At 58.6% G+C, this 16,815-nt stretch overlaps 1 protein-coding gene across 1 annotated transcript in view; it reads right to left on the reverse strand.

Annotated features, from left to right (window-relative positions):
• Positions 1 to 16,535, reverse strand: part of RNF121 (ring finger protein 121) — a 52,180-nt gene extending 35,645 nt beyond the window's left edge. Inside the window, exon 1 of the mRNA XM_054015940.1 lies at positions 16,459 to 16,535. Within this exon, the coding sequence (XP_053871915.1) occupies positions 16,459 to 16,515 (57 nt within the window). The 5' untranslated portion in view covers positions 16,516 to 16,535. The remainder of the gene's footprint in view (positions 1 to 16,458) is intronic.
• Between the last annotated feature and the right edge of the window lie 280 nt (positions 16,536 to 16,815).

The raw sequence follows: 16,815 nt of genomic DNA on the forward strand, positions 1-16,815 counted from the left end.
AGTGGTGGAGTTCCGGAGTCGACGGCAGAGCAATCGGGGATCGATTTATTGCGTCTACACTAGATGTGATAAATCGATCCCCGATAGATCGATTACTACCCACTGATCCGGCAGGTAGTGAAGACCTGCCCTTAGTAAAGGGAAAAGGAAGTAGAGTGTATGTCATAACTATAAAGGGAAGGGTAACAGCCCTCCTGTGTACTATACTATAAAATCCCTCCTGGCCAGAGACTCCAAAATCCTTTTACCTGTAAAGGGTTAAGAAGCTCAGATAACCTGGCTGACACCTGACCCAAAGGACCAATAAGGGGACAAGATACTTTCAAATCTTGGTTGGGGGGGAAGGCTTTTTTTTGTGCTCTTTGTTTTGTGGGGGAGTTCGCTCTTGGGACTAAGAGGGACCAGACATCAATCCATGCTCTCCAAATCTCACTGAACAAGTCTCTCATATTTCAAACTTGTAAGTATAGCCAGGCAAGGCGTGTTAGTTTTATCTTTGTTTTCTCAACTTGTAAATGTAGACTCAGACTTTAAGGTCAGAAGGGACCATTATGATCATCTAGTCTGACCTCCTGCATGATGCAGGCCACAAAAGCTGACCCACCCACTCCTGGAATAATTCTCTCCCTTGACTCAGCTGTTGAAGTCCCTAAATTGTGATTTAAAGACTTCAAGTCGCAGAGAATCCTCCAGCAAGCGACCACTTCCCAGCAAGCAACCCCTGCCCCATGCTGCGGAGGAAGGCGAAAAACCTCCAGGGCCTCTGCCAATCTACCCTGGAGGAAAATTCCTTCCCGACCCCAAATATGGCGATCAGCTGAACCTCGAGCACGTGGGCAAGATTAGCCAGCCATACCCTCCCGAAAAATTTCTCCGTAGTAACTTTTAATATCCCATCATTGACCATTATTACTAATTACCAGCGATGGCACGTTATTGACCTATTGACTAAAATCACGTTATCCCATCAAACCATCCCCTCCATAAACTTATCAAGCTTAATCTTAAAGCCAGAGAGGTCTTTCACCCCCACTGTTTCCCTCGGAAGGCTGTTCCAGAACTTCACCCCTCTGATGGGCTGAAGCCTGAGCCCACTCAAGCTCTGTTGACCTGGGGGTGTCAAAGCAAAAGGGCTTCAGCCCCAGGCAGGGGGCCTATAACCTGAGACCTGGGCTTCGGCCCTGGGCGGTGGGGCTCAGGCTTCAGCCCCGGACCCCAGCAAGTCTAAGCCAGCCCTGGTGACCCCATTAAAATGGGGTCCTAACCCACTTTGGGGTCTGACCCACAGTCTGAGAACCGCTGATCTAAGGTCTAGCCAACACTAGGGTTACCATACGTCCGGATTTTCCCGGACATGTCCGGCTTTTGGGGGCTCAAATCCCCGTCCGGGGGGAAATCCCCAAAAGCCGGGCATGTTCGGGAAAATCGGGAGGGCTCGGTGGTGCTCGGCCGGGCCGGCGGTGCGGGGCCGGGGGCATGGTGCCGGGCCGGGAACCAGGGTCACAGTGCCGGGCCGGGCGCGGTGCCGGGCCGGCGGGGAGCCCGGTCAGCCGGGGAGCCGGGCCCGCGGGGAGCCGGGGAGTGCGCCGGGCCGCCGGGGGCCGGCAGTGCTGGGCGGGCCGGGGGTGGTCGGCCAGGGGCCGGGGCCGGCACCCCAGGGCCTGAGCCGACCCAGGCTGGAGCCGCCGGGGGGCCAGCCTTGGCCGTGCCTCCTCCCCCCCACATCCCCCTTACCTGCTTCATGCTTCCCGCGAATTAAATGTTCGCGGGAAGCAGGGGAGGGGGCGGAGACTTTGGGGAGGGGGCGGGGTAGGGGCGGGGGTGTGGGCGGGGCCAGGGGCCGTGGAGTGTCCTCCATTTGGAGGCACAGAATATGGTAACCCTAGCCAACACGGCAATTAGAACTCTGATGGTGGCTTGCCCCTTGTCTCCACTGTTGCTACATGGGTATAGTACAGTCACAAGCGTTTTTTTCCTTCAGAAGTTTGCCACTGTAGACAAGGTACAAAGCCAGCAAAAGGCTGACATCACAATGGCGAAGCTGGAGCAACTGAGGCCTTCTCTACATTAGTTACCTATTTTAGGTACTTATACAGCTTCTATTATTCCACAGAATCTAAGCACCTCACAATCTTCGACGCATTTATCCTCTCAAAACCCCTGAGAGATAGAAGTGCTACCATTGTACAGATGGGCAACTGAGGCACAGAGAGGCTAAGTGACTTGCCTAAGGTTGCATAAGAAGTTTGTGAAAGAGCAGGGAACTAAGACTGGGTCCCCTAGGTCCCACAGGACCACCCTTCCTCTCAGCCTTAAGATGAGTTTTGAGGATTGTAGTAATTTGAGTTAACTGATTGCCAGGTCAAGTTGAATTTCACAAACATTTATCCCTGGTCATGATACCTATAAGGCAAAAAAGGACAAAGAGTCAGTATTTTAGAAGTACTTTGCAGGTCACTTTTAATAACCATGTCACTGAAAAAGGTAGTTTAATAATAACACTGACATCTGAATCACAATTAAGTCAGATTTTAAAAAGTACTTTAAAAAAAGACTATATTCACAGGATTCAGCCTACACATTTCTCTTAGGGAAATCACAGCCAAATCCTTGAGACAAGCAATTCATCCTTCACTTCTATATTTTATGCAATGGATTGCTAGTATATGCAGCAAATATGGTGGTGACTGAAGAAGAGTTTTCAAATATCCCTGAGGCATTTGCTTAATACAAAGTCTTCCCTTAGAGCTAGAAACCATGCTTGACTGCTGTCTTAATTAATGGGGATAATTTTCACTCAACTCCTATGTTCAATAGTTATATGGTTTTATTACTATTCCTTAAGGTTACCCTGTGACATCTCACAGAACAGTTCAAAATTATAACAATGAAGACTTTAAGATATAAAGGAACCAGGAGAGCAAAAACAGCAGAGGCTCCAAGTATTTGTACTACAAAAAAGACCAAGACATTTGTTTCCTATAATCCAACAATAGCAGTGTCCAGACAGTGACAGAAAAGACGAGCAGAAAGCCTGAAACGTATTGATCAGAATCCCTTTATACTATTAGACTTAAAAAAGATCTAATGAAACCAATCTTCAGAATGGCGAAGTGGCTACTTGTTTAGATATCCAACTATAGATCCTTCTATTCCACAAGCAAGATATTCCTGCAGTATTACACGTACCAAAATTGACAGGTTTGTTCAGTGCCTGAAGAGAATGATGTTTAATGGTTAGAGCAAGGGAATAGCATTCAGGCTGCCTAGATTCTAATCACATATTCCTAGCTCCTCCAGACTTCAGCAAATGTTTTCAGATAGGTCCATTTTTGGATACCTAAAGTGAAACCTTGATATCTTTGGGCCTGATTTTCAGAAGTGCTGAGCACCCAGCAATCCTATTGCCTTGCAGGGCTCTTCTGGCACTTGTGTGACTTTGGGAAGTCCCTTAATCTGTTCTTCACCTTGCCCCGTAGAATTTCCCTGTCTCTCAGGATGTTGAAAGGCTGGGTAGGTATCTGTAAAGTGCTCTGAGGGTACGTCTATACTTACCTCCGGGTCCAGCGGTAAGCAATCGATCTTCTGGGATCGATTTATCGTGTCTTGTCTAGACGCGATAAATCGATCCCGGAAGTGCTCGCTGTCGACGCCGGTACTCCTGCTCGGCGAGAGGAGTACGCGGAGTCGACGGGGGAGCCTGCCTGCCGCGTGTGGACCCGCGGTAAATTTGAACTAAGATAGTTCGACTTCAGCTACGTGAATAACGTAGCTGAATTTGCGTATCTTAGTTCGAAGTGGGGGGTTAGTGTGGACCAGCCCTGAGATCTTGAACGAAAGCGGTTAGAAAAGTGTGGAGTATAAGAAGACAATGTTAATGCCACATTTTTCAATGCATAATGAGGCACATATCCAATACTGATCCACTGATACAGCAATGACACACTATACATCCCAAAGCATCTCACGAGATCTATCTATACACACACACACACACACACACACACACACACACACTGAAATGCAGCCACTTCTGGGTTCGACGGTGGCAACCAGGCACATGGCATGCTGCACAGCAGGAATGAAGGAAGGGGATATTTTGGTCAAGGACACTGGGCTTTTATGACAAGTGTTACAGGACTGTTACTATCCACAGAGATATCTGAGGTGTCCTGGGAAAAATGGACACATGGAAAGCTATCAATTCATTGTGTATGCCTTGGAAAGACAATGGACTGAGCTGACCTGGCTGGGGTTTGAACTCAGAGGGAACTGAGGAATTTCAAACCTGAGGCTTACGCCACAAAGCCATCCCCAGTTAGACGAAGTATTTGCAAGACAAGGGCAGTCAATGAGACAAATTCTTCTCGACAACTCAGGCTTGTATAAGGGACAGTGGTTATTCACATACACATTGTTCATAGGTTCCTTTCCAGAAGCTGATGCCTATTTGTGCTGATCTGTTTGGCCCTCTCAGTACATTTCTAAGGCACTGCAAATGCCTTAGAGTCAGAAGGATCAACAGGATTTTCAGTTATAAGGGTCAGTCTGCAATTGATTTTCTTTCATGTTTTCACATGCAGGAAAAGCCTCATATCTCCTGAGTTCCAGTCCGCTGCTGGTAAAAAAAAAACAACAGTTGACCAGCTTGTGGGAATGCCAGTTAGAGGCTAGCTTACCCTGATTAATTTGCCTTCAGTGGTATAACCGCCCTAGTAAGGGGATGATTTTGCTTCTATCCAGGTCAAAGTTGTGGAGCTTATGATTTCAGAGCCCCATATATAGTGATCAACCGGATGCCATGAGCAAAGGGAGTAGAAGTGGGTGCATTTGACCTGCACAATCCTTAAGAGAGGATTCCAGCATACAGAGTACAGTGGGTCTTATTCTTGCCTTTTTAGATAAGGTTGAGATGGCACAGTCACAGTTGCTTGTAACTCAAATACTCAGCCCAGAAGTTGATTTTGCCTGAAGAGCCCATTGCTGAAGTTATCCAGATGTAAAAAGAAAGCCTTAAAAATACAGTTCAGATGCTTCTCATGCTGGAATAACTAGCTGTAAGAGGCCAAACCTGATGCATACAAGGAATCATTCAAATCCCTCATCTTGCCTTCAAGGCACTGCATAGCTGTGTCCCCTACCAACATCTCTACTCCTCCCCTGGCCCCCATCTACTCCCTTTTCTCACTCTTTTCATGCCTCTCCTACCACCCTCTCTCAAGTCTTCTCCCATGGTACCTCCACACCCTCGTGACAACATCCCACTCCTAAGGCCTCTCCATTTCAAGTCCTTCCCAGACATTTCGTACTCTCAGGTCTTCCAATGATGCTCCCTTCAAGACATGCTCTCCTTGATAGTAAGCACTGCTTATTAGGTGCCTGCAACGTTGTCTGACCAATGAGAACTTTGGGGGAATATGCCATTTTACGTGTTTTTACAGCACCTAGCACACTGATAGCACTCAACTGAATGAGAGCTTGACGGAAAAAAGCTACCAGTGAGTGAAAGGCACGCGGCTTATTAATACACAAATGGATACATGGAAGTGTGACAAATGACAACAGAGACAGAGCAGCTCAATGCCAGTAAACATGGATCATTTAGGCCTAACTGATCCATTTTAATTAGATCAACCTACTCTACCAATCTGAGACATCTCTTGGCCATGCTACACCATTCATACTCCTTGTCAAGCCATTCCTACATATTGCATCTGAGAGCATGACTGCCTCCCTTCTCGGCTTCAAGGAGCATCATGACTACAGGCTAAGTTCCCGCTGAGCTGCGCAGCAGGCTAGCTATCAAGGGCTGCGCAAGTGCGCAGCAGGGAGAGGCACCTCTCCCCCAGCCCTGGGCTGCTGCGGTGAGAGAGGGCTGGGGGGGAGTGGGGGAGTTCTCTCTCCCTGTCACAGCCCGCACCCCAAACCCCTCATCCCCAGCCTCACCCCAACCCTCTGCCCTAGCCTGCCCTAGCCCCCTCCCACAACCCAAACCCCTCATTCCCGGCCCCACCCCAGAGCCTGCACCCTCCCATACCCCAACTCTCTGCCCTAGCCCTTGCATCCCAAACCCCTCATCCCCAGCCCACCCCAGAGCCCGCACCCCCAGCCAGAGCCCTCACTCCCCACACCCCAACCTTCTGCCCCAGCCCTGAACTCCCCCCCACTCCAAACCCCTCGGACCCACTCCTGCCACACATCACCTCCATATTGGTGCACATAAAATTCATTCCGCACACAGAAGTAAAAAGTTAGGGGGGAACATTGGCTACAGGATGCACAAATTTTGCTGCTGCCGCTATTACATGTGCAGAAAACCTTTAGTCCCACTCTGCTCACAATTCAACTGGAAACCAAGGAAGTACTAACACACCTTCCAATATCACACCCTACAAATTACAAAAATTCTTCAATGCTAAAGAAAAAATTGGTCCCAAGGCAGGGAACTGAACCATGCAAGAACAAACATGTTACCATGATCCTTAGGCAGGGCCAGGAGCATAGTTAGCTATACTCATCTGCCTGATATGTAGTTATTATGTAAACATACTATGTTTTAAGGCAAGAGGTAGTTGTATTGAGTCCTACAGCTTGCGGCTATGTGAGATGCAAGCAGGACTAAAGGCTTTTATCTGCCTCACAGGCTGAAAAAAGGCGATAGAGTAGGAAAAGTAAGAGGTTGGCGGCTGCAAAGAGCCTAGATAGGAAGATAATGTCTGAGCAGCTGACCCTTTGATAGCACTGTATTATGATTGTGGATGCAATGATGGTTACTCCTGAGGCTATATTCTCTCTTGTAGAAGAAAGTGGAAGCATACCTGCTTTCTCATCTCCAGCTAACGCACACCAAGGAGTTTGATCTTAACATAGCTTCTTCACCTGTCAGCCGGCTCTAATGATTTATAAAGCAGGGATCTAGAAGATGGGAATCTCCAAGTTCTAATACTAGCACTGTACGATCTGGTGTCAATCCTCTAACCTTGCTGTGCCTCAATTTCTCTATCTACAACATGGGAATAATGGCTACCTGATGTGTAGACCTGGGAGACATAGTGCCTATACCTCGTATGAGAGTACAGAAAATTGTTGCGAGCAATGAATATTGCCAGCTCTGTTAATCTGCCCATACTTTCCGAGTACACCAGTTACTGTCACATACTCACATACATGAGTCCCACACAGATGTGCATGACCAGCCAAGCTATTTTGGTAACAGAAGCACTGAATCATGTCACTGATAAAAACACTGCTTATGCTCTAATAAATTTGTTAGTCTCTAAGGTGCCACAAGTACTCCTGTTCTTCTTTTTACTGTACATTACGTTACACAGATCAAGCCATCATTTCTAACGCCTCTCTTCATTGAGCCAGGTTTGAACAGTCTGAGTCTTGGGGCAGCAAAGAGCTGCGACTTTAACAGCACCTGCCAGCACATGCTGATGCCTTGAAACCACTTGGGAGCCACAAGCCTGGCTGCTCCCCCACTGAGACCCCCTAACCTCCCCCACGGGTCCCAGAGACCCTGGTCTAAGCTGCTCTCACTTCCCTCAGCACCCTGCACTTCAAGGGGTCAGTCACACTTTCATTGCTCGACTCTTCCCTCACAGAGCTCTTAGCTCTCTCCATCCCCACTCCTAGCACAGAGCCCTGCAATGCCCCCTGAGAAACCCAGACCAACACCCCACCCTGTTCCCTTCCCAAGGTGCCCCAAGCTCCCAGCGCCTCCAGGTCACCCCCCACCACAGCCTCTCCGTGCAGCTCACCCTACATCACCCCCCAGTCCCACCCAACTCCACAGCCCCCCCACATTCTCCACAGCCCCTCCCTACAGCTCACCCTACATCCCCCCAGTTCCACCCAACTCCACAGCCCCCCACAACCCCTCCCTACATCACCCCACCCCCCCAGTTCCACCCAAATCCACAGCCACCCCACATCCTCCACAGCCCCTCCCTGCAGCTCACCCTACATCCCCCCCCAGTCCCACCCAACTCCACAGCCCCCCACATCCTCCACAGCCCCTCCCTGCAGCTCACCCTACATCCCCCCCCAGTTCCACACAACTCCACAGCCCCCCCATCCTCCACAGCCCCTCCCTGCAGCTCACCCTACATCCCCCCCCAGTTCCACCCAACTCCACAGCCCCCCCATCCTCCACAGCCCCTCCCTGCAGCTCACCCTACATCCTCCCCAGTTCCACCCAACTCCACAGCCCCCCCCACATCCTCCCCAGCCCCTCCCTGCAGCTCACCCTACATCCCCCCCCAGTCCCACCCAACTCCACAGCCCCCCCACATCCTCCCCAGCCCCTCCCTGCAGCTCACCCTACATCCCCCCCAGTTCCACCCAACTCCACAGCCCCCCCATCCTCCACAGCCCCTCCCTGCAGCTCACCCTACATCACCCCCAGTTCCACCCAACTCCACAGCCCCCCCACATCCTCCACAGCCCCTCCCTACAGCTCACCCTACATCCCCCCAGTTCCACCCAACTCCACAGCCCCCCACAACCCCTCCCTACATCACCCCACCCCCCCAGTTCCACCCAAATCCACAGCCACCCCACATCCTCCACAGCCCCTCCCTGCAGCTCACCCTACATCCCCCCCCAGTCCCACCCAACTCCACAGCCCCCCACATCCTCCACAGCCCCTCCCTGCAGCTCACCCTACATCCCCCCCCAGTTCCACCCAACTCCACAGCCCCCCCATCCTCCACAGCCCCTCCCTGCAGCTCACCCTACATCCTCCCCAGTTCCACCCAACTCCACAGCCCCCCCACATCCTCCCCAGCCCCTCCCTGCAGCTCACCCTACATCCCCCCCAGTCCCACCCAACTCCCAAGCCCCCCCACATCCTCCCCAGCCCCTCCCTGCAGCTCACCCTACATCCCCCCCAGTTCCACCCAACTCCACAGCCCCCCCATCCTCCACAGCCCCTCCCTGCAGCTCACCCTACATCCCCCCCCAGTCCCTCCCAACACCACAGCCCCCCATCCTCCACAGCCCCTCCCTGCAGCTCACCCTACATCCCCCCCAGTTCCACCCAACTCCACAGCCCCCCACAACCCCTCCCTACATCACCCCACCCCCCCAGTTCCACCCAAATCCACAGCCACCCCACATCCTCCACAGCCCCTCCCTGCAGCTCACCCTACATCCCCCCCCAGTCCCACCCAACTCCACAGCCCCCCACATCCTCCACAGCCCCTCCCTGCAGCTCACCCTACATCCCCCCCAGTTCCACCCAACTCCACAGCCCCCCCATCCTCCACAGCCCCTCCCTGCAGCTCACCCTACATCCTCCCCAGTTCCACCCAACTCCACAGCCCCCCCCACATCCTCCCCAGCCCCTCCCTGCAGCTCACCCTACATCCCCCCCCAGTCCCACCCAACTCCACAGCCCCCCCACATCCTCCCCAGCCCCTCCCTGCAGCTCACCCTACATCCCCCCCAGTCCCACCCAACTCCACAGCCCCCCCACATCCTCCCCAGCCCCTCCCTGCAGCTCACCCTACATCCCCCCCAGTTCCACCCAACTCCACAGCCCCCCCATCCTCCACAGCCCCTCCCTGCAGCTCACCCTACATCCCCCCGTCCCACCCAACTCCACAGCCCCCAACATCCTCCACAGCCCCTCCCTGCAGCTCACCCTACATCCCCCCCCAGTTCCACCCAACTCCACAGCCCCCCCCCACATCCTCCACAGCCCCTCCCTGCAGCTCACCCTACATCCCCCCCCCCAGTCCCACCCAACTCCACAGCCCCCCACATCCTCCACAGCCCCTCCCTGCAGCTCACCCTACATCCCCCCCAGTCCCACCCAACTCCACAGCCCCCCCACATCCTCCCCAGCGCCTCCCTGCAGCTCACCCTACATCCCCCCCAGTCCCACCCAACTCCACAGCCCCCCCACATCCTCCCCAGCCCCTCCCTGCAGCTCACCCTACATCCCCCCCAGTTCCACCCAACTCCACAGCCCCCCCACATCCTCCCCAGCCCCTCCCTGCAGCTCACCCTACATCCCCCCCAGTTCCACCCAACTCCACAGCCCCCCCACATCCTCCCCAGCGCCTCCCTGCAGCTCACCCTACATCCCCCCCAGTTCCACCCAACTCCACAGCCCCCCCACATCCTCCACAGCCCCTCCCTACAGCTCACCCTACATCCCCCCCAGTCCCACCCAACTCCACAGCCCCCCCACATCCTCCCCAGCGCCTCCCTGCAGCTCACCCTACATCCCCCCCAGTCCCACCCAACTCCACAGCCCCCCCACATCCTCCCCAGCCCCTCCCTGCAGCTCACCCTACATCCCCCCCAGTTCCACCCAACTCCACAGCCCCCCCACATCCTCCCCAGCCCCTCCCTGCAGCTCACCCTACATCCCCCCCAGTTCCACCCAACTCCACAGCCCCCCCACATCCTCCACAGCCCCTCCCTACAGCTCACCCTACATCCCCCCCAGTTCCACCCAACTCCACAGCCCCCCCATCCTCCACAGCCCCTCCCTGCAGCTCACCCTACATCCCCCCCAGTTCCACCCAACTCCACAGCCCCCCCACATCCTCCACAGCCCCTCCCTACAGCTCACCCTACATCCCCCCCAGTTCCACCCAACTCCACAGCCCCCCATCCTCCACAGCCCCTCCCTGCAGCTCACCCTACATCCCCCCCAGTTCCACCCAACACCACAGCCCCCCCATCCTCCACAGCCCCTCCCTGCAGCTCACCCTACATCCCCACCCAGTTCCACCCAACTCCACAGCCCCCCCACATCCTCCCCAGCCCCTCCCTGCAGCTCACCCTACATCCCCCCCAGTCCCACCCAACACCACAGCCCCCCACATCCTCCCCAGCCCCTCCCTGCAGCTCACCCTACATCCCCCCCAGTTCCACCCAACTCCACAGCCCCCCCACATCCTCCCCAGCCCCTCCCTGCAGCTCACCCTACATCCCCCCCAGTCCCACCCAACTCCACAGCCCCCCCACATCCTCCCCAGCCCCTCCCTGCAGCTCACCCTACATCCCCCCCAGTTCCACCCAACTCCACAGCCCCCCCATCCTCCACAGCCCCTCCCTGCAGCTCACCCTACATCCCCCCCAGTCCCACCCAACACCCCAGCCCCCCCACATCCTCCCCAGCCCCTCCCTGCAGCTCACCCTACATCCCCCCCAGTTCCACCCAACTCCACAGCCCCCCCACATCCTCCCCAGCCCCTCCCTGCAGCTCACCCTACATCCCCCCCAGTTCCACCCAACTCCACAGCCCCCCCACATCCTCCCCAGCCCCTCCCTGCAGCTCACCCTACATCACCCCCAGTTCCACCCAACTCCACAGCCCCCCCACATCCTCCCCAGCCCCTCCCTGCAGCTCACCCTACATCCCCCCCAGTTCCACCCAACTCCACAGCCCCCCCATCCTCCACAGCCCCTCCCTGCAGCTCACCCTACATCCCCCCCAGTTCCACCCAACTCCACAGCCCCCCCACATCCTCCACAGCCCCTCCCTACAGCTCACCCTACATCCCCCCCAGTTCCACCCAACTCCACAGCCCCCCATCCTCCATAGCCCCTCCCTGCAGCTCACCCTACATCACCCCCAGTTCCACCCAACTCCACAGCCCCCCCATCCTCCACAGCCCCTCCCTGCAGCTCACCCTACATCCCCCCCAGTTCCACCCAACTCCACAGCCCCCCCACATCCTCCACAGCCCCTCCCTGCAGCTCACCCTACATCCCCCCCCAGTTCCACCCAACTCCACAGCCCACCACATCCTCCCCAGCCCCTCCCTGCAGCTCACCCTACATCCCCCCCCAGTTCCACCCAACTCCACAGCCCCCCCACATCCTCCACAGCCCCTCCCTGCAGCTCACCCTACATCCCCCCCAGTTCCACCCAACTCCACAGCCCCCCCACATCCTCCCCAGCGCCTCCCTGCAGCTCACCCTACATCCCCCCCAGTTCCACCCAACTCCACAGCCCCCCCACATCCTCCCCAGCCCCTCCCTGCAGCTCACCCTACATCCCCACCCAGTTCCACCCAACTCCACAGCCCCCCCACATCCTCCCCAGCCCCTCCCTGCAGCTCACCCTACATCCCCCCCAGTCCCACCCAACTCCACAGCCCCCCCCACATCCTCCCCAGCCCCTCCCTGCAGCTCACCCTACATCCCGCCCAGTTCCACCCAACTCCACAGCCCCCCCACATCCTCCCCAGCCCCTCCCTGCAGCTCACCCTACATCCCCCCCAGTTCCACCCAACTCCACAGCCCCCCACAACCCCTCCCTACATCACCCCACCCCCCCAGTTCCACCCAAATCCACAGCCCCCCCACATCCTCCCCAGCCCCTCCCTGCAGCTCACCCTACATCCCCCCCAGTTCCACCCAACTCCACAGCCCCCCCACATCCTCCCCAGCCCCTCCCTGCAGCTCACCCTACATCCCCACCCAGTTCCACCCAACTCCACAGCCCCCCCACATCCTCCCCAGCCCCTCCCTGCAGCTCACCCTACATCCCCCCCAGTCCCACCCAACTCCACAGCCCCCCACATCCTCCACAGCCCCTCCCTGCAGCTCACCCTACATCCCCCCCCAGTTCCACCCAACTCCACAGCCCCCCCACATCCTCCCCAGCCCCTCCCTGCAGCTCACCCTACATCCCCCCAGTTCCACCCAACTCCACAGCCCCCCACATCCTCCACAGCCCCTCCCTACAGCTCACCCTACATCCCCCCAGTTCCACCCAACTCCACAGCCCCCCACATCCTCCCCAGCCCCTCCCTGCAGCTCACCCTACATCCCCCCAGTTCCACCCAACACCACAGCCCCCCACATCCTCCACAGCCCCTCCCTGCAGCTCACCCTACATCCCCCCCAGTTCCACCCAACTCCACAGCCCCCCACATCCTCCACAGCCCCTCCCTGCAGCTCACCCTACATCCCCCCCAGTTCCACCCAACTCCACAGCCCCCCACATCCTCCACAGCCCCTCCCTGCAGCTCACCCTACATCCCCCCCAGTCCCACCCAACTCCACAGCCCCCCCACATCCTCCCCAGCGCCTCCCTGCAGCTCACCCTACATCCCCCCCAGTCCCACCCAACTCCACAGCCCCCCCACATCCTCCCCAGCCCCTCCCTGCAGCTCACCCTACATCCCCCCCAGTTCCACCCAACTCCACAGCCCCCCCACATCCTCCCCAGCCCCTCCCTGCAGCTCACCCTACATCCCCCCCAGTTCCACCCAACTCCACAGCCCCCCCACATCCTCCCCAGCGCCTCCCTGCAGCTCACCCTACATCCCCCCCAGTTCCACCCAACTCCACAGCCCCCCCACATCCTCCACAGCCCCTCCCTACAGCTCACCCTACATCCCCCCCAGTCCCACCCAACTCCACAGCCCCCCCACATCCTCCCCAGCGCCTCCCTGCAGCTCACCCTACATCCCCCCCGTCCCACCCAACTCCACAGCCCCCCCACATCCTCCCCAGCCCCTCCCTGCAGCTCACCCTACATCCCCCCCAGTTCCACCCAACTCCACAGCCCCCCCACATCCTCCCCAGCCCCTCCCTGCAGCTCACCCTACATCCCCCCCAGTTCCACCCAACTCCACAGCCCCCCCACATCCTCCACAGCCCCTCCCTACAGCTCACCCTACATCCCCCCCAGTTCCACCCAACTCCACAGCCCCCCCATCCTCCACAGCCCCTCCCTGCAGCTCACCCTACATCCCCCCCAGTTCCACCCAACTCCACAGCCCCCCCACATCCTCCACAGCCCCTCCCTACAGCTCACCCTACATCCCCCCCAGTTCCACCCAACTCCACAGCCCCCCATCCTCCACAGCCCCTCCCTGCAGCTCACCCTACATCCCCCCCAGTTCCACCCAACACCACAGCCCCCCCATCCTCCACAGCCCCTCCCTGCAGCTCACCCTACATCCCCACCCAGTTCCACCCAACTCCACAGCCCCCCCACATCCTCCCCAGCCCCTCCCTGCAGCTCACCCTACATCCCCCCCAGTCCCACCCAACACCACAGCCCCCCACATCCTCCCCAGCCCCTCCCTGCAGCTCACCCTACATCCCCCCCAGTTCCACCCAACTCCACAGCCCCCCCACATCCTCCCCAGCCCCTCCCTGCAGCTCACCCTACATCCCCCCCAGTCCCACCCAACTCCACAGCCCCCCCACATCCTCCCCAGCCCCTCCCTGCAGCTCACCCTACATCCCCCCCAGTTCCACCCAACTCCACAGCCCCCCCATCCTCCACAGCCCCTCCCTGCAGCTCACCCTACATCCCCCCCAGTCCCACCCAACACCCCAGCCCCCCCACATCCTCCCCAGCCCCTCCCTGCAGCTCACCCTACATCCCCCCCAGTTCCACCCAACTCCACAGCCCCCCCACATCCTCCCCAGCCCCTCCCTGCAGCTCACCCTACATCCCCCCCAGTTCCACCCAACTCCACAGCCCCCCCACATCCTCCCCAGCCCCTCCCTGCAGCTCACCCTACATCACCCCCAGTTCCACCCAACTCCACAGCCCCCCCACATCCTCCCCAGCCCCTCCCTGCAGCTCACCCTACATCCCCCCCAGTTCCACCCAACTCCACAGCCCCCCCATCCTCCACAGCCCCTCCCTGCAGCTCACCCTACATCCCCCCCAGTTCCACCCAACTCCACAGCCCCCCCACATCCTCCACAGCCCCTCCCTACAGCTCACCCTACATCCCCCCCAGTTCCACCCAACTCCACAGCCCCCCATCCTCCATAGCCCCTCCCTGCAGCTCACCCTACATCACCCCCAGTTCCACCCAACTCCACAGCCCCCCCATCCTCCACAGCCCCTCCCTGCAGCTCACCCTACATCCCCCCCAGTTCCACCCAACTCCACAGCCCCCCCACATCCTCCACAGCCCCTCCCTGCAGCTCACCCTACATCCCCCCCCAGTTCCACCCAACTCCACAGCCCACCACATCCTCCCCAGCCCCTCCCTGCAGCTCACCCTACATCCCCCCCCAGTTCCACCCAACTCCACAGCCCCCCCACATCCTCCACAGCCCCTCCCTGCAGCTCACCCTACATCCCCCCCAGTTCCACCCAACTCCACAGCCCCCCCACATCCTCCCCAGCGCCTCCCTGCAGCTCACCCTACATCCCCCCCAGTTCCACCCAACTCCACAGCCCCCCCACATCCTCCCCAGCCCCTCCCTGCAGCTCACCCTACATCCCCACCCAGTTCCACCCAACTCCACAGCCCCCCCACATCCTCCCCAGCCCCTCCCTGCAGCTCACCCTACATCCCCCCCAGTCCCACCCAACTCCACAGCCCCCCCCACATCCTCCCCAGCCCCTCCCTGCAGCTCACCCTACATCCCGCCCAGTTCCACCCAACTCCACAGCCCCCCCACATCCTCCCCAGCCCCTCCCTGCAGCTCACCCTACATCCCCCCCAGTTCCACCCAACTCCACAGCCCCCCACAACCCCTCCCTACATCACCCCACCCCCCCAGTTCCACCCAAATCCACAGCCCCCCCACATCCTCCCCAGCCCCTCCCTGCAGCTCACCCTACATCCCCCCCAGTTCCACCCAACTCCACAGCCCCCCCACATCCTCCCCAGCCCCTCCCTGCAGCTCACCCTACATCCCCACCCAGTTCCACCCAACTCCACAGCCCCCCCACATCCTCCCCAGCCCCTCCCTGCAGCTCACCCTACATCCCCCCCAGTCCCACCCAACTCCACAGCCCCCCACATCCTCCACAGCCCCTCCCTGCAGCTCACCCTACATCCCCCCCCAGTTCCACCCAACTCCACAGCCCCCCCACATCCTCCCCAGCCCCTCCCTGCAGCTCACCCTACATCCCCCCAGTTCCACCCAACTCCACAGCCCCCCACATCCTCCACAGCCCCTCCCTACAGCTCACCCTACATCCCCCCAGTTCCACCCAACACCACAGCCCCCCACATCCTCCACAGCCCCTCCCTGCAGCTCACCCTACATCCCCCCCCAGTTCCACCCAACTCCACAGCCCCCACATCCTCCCCAGCCCCTCCCTACAGCTCACCCTACATCCCCCCAGTTCCACCCAACTCCACAGCCCCCCACAACCCCTCCCTACATCACCCCACCCCCCCAGTTCCACCCAAATCCACAGCCACCCCACATCCTCCACAGCCCCTCCCTGCAGCTCACCCTACATCCCCCCCCAGTCCCACCCAACTCCACAGCCCCCCACATCCTCCACAGCCCCTCCCTGCAGCTCACCCTACATCCCCCCCCAGTTCCACCCAACTCCACAGCCCCCCCCCCCCCCCAGCGCAGCCCCCGCCGCTCGCCCCTCACAGCCCTGGGGTGAGCCGTCCTCAGCCCCCCCCCCCCCCGCGCCCCTCACACCTCGGTGCCCCCCCCGAAGCTCTCCCCCGCTCCGCGCTCGCCGCCGCCTCCGGCCGCCCTCACCTCCTCCACGTCCCGCTCGACGGGGCCGCCAATCTCCACCTCCAGCACCGCCGCCATCTTACCCTGCCTACCCCCGAGCCGGCCAGCTACTTCCCCCCGGCCCGCCAATCCCCGGCCACGCCGACCTAACGTCCGCCAATCAGCGAGCACGACGCCCCGACAATCGCCAATCAGAGAATGGAGGGGCGGGACGGCTCCCGGGCCGCCGGCGAGCTGTCACAGAGTGAGAGGGACATCTGACATTTACAACCGCCAGAAAGAAATGCAAAATCATTTAGAAAAAAACATACATGCCCGGACGCCTCCCGGGTCAGAGAGCACAGTGGTTCGCTGATGTCACGCTGTAAAGATCAAGCG

The sequence above is a fragment of the Malaclemys terrapin genome, chromosome 1 (genome assembly GCF_027887155.1).
Source record: "Malaclemys terrapin pileata isolate rMalTer1 chromosome 1, rMalTer1.hap1, whole genome shotgun sequence".
In the NCBI taxonomy this organism is placed as follows: domain Eukaryota; kingdom Metazoa; phylum Chordata; order Testudines; family Emydidae; genus Malaclemys; species Malaclemys terrapin.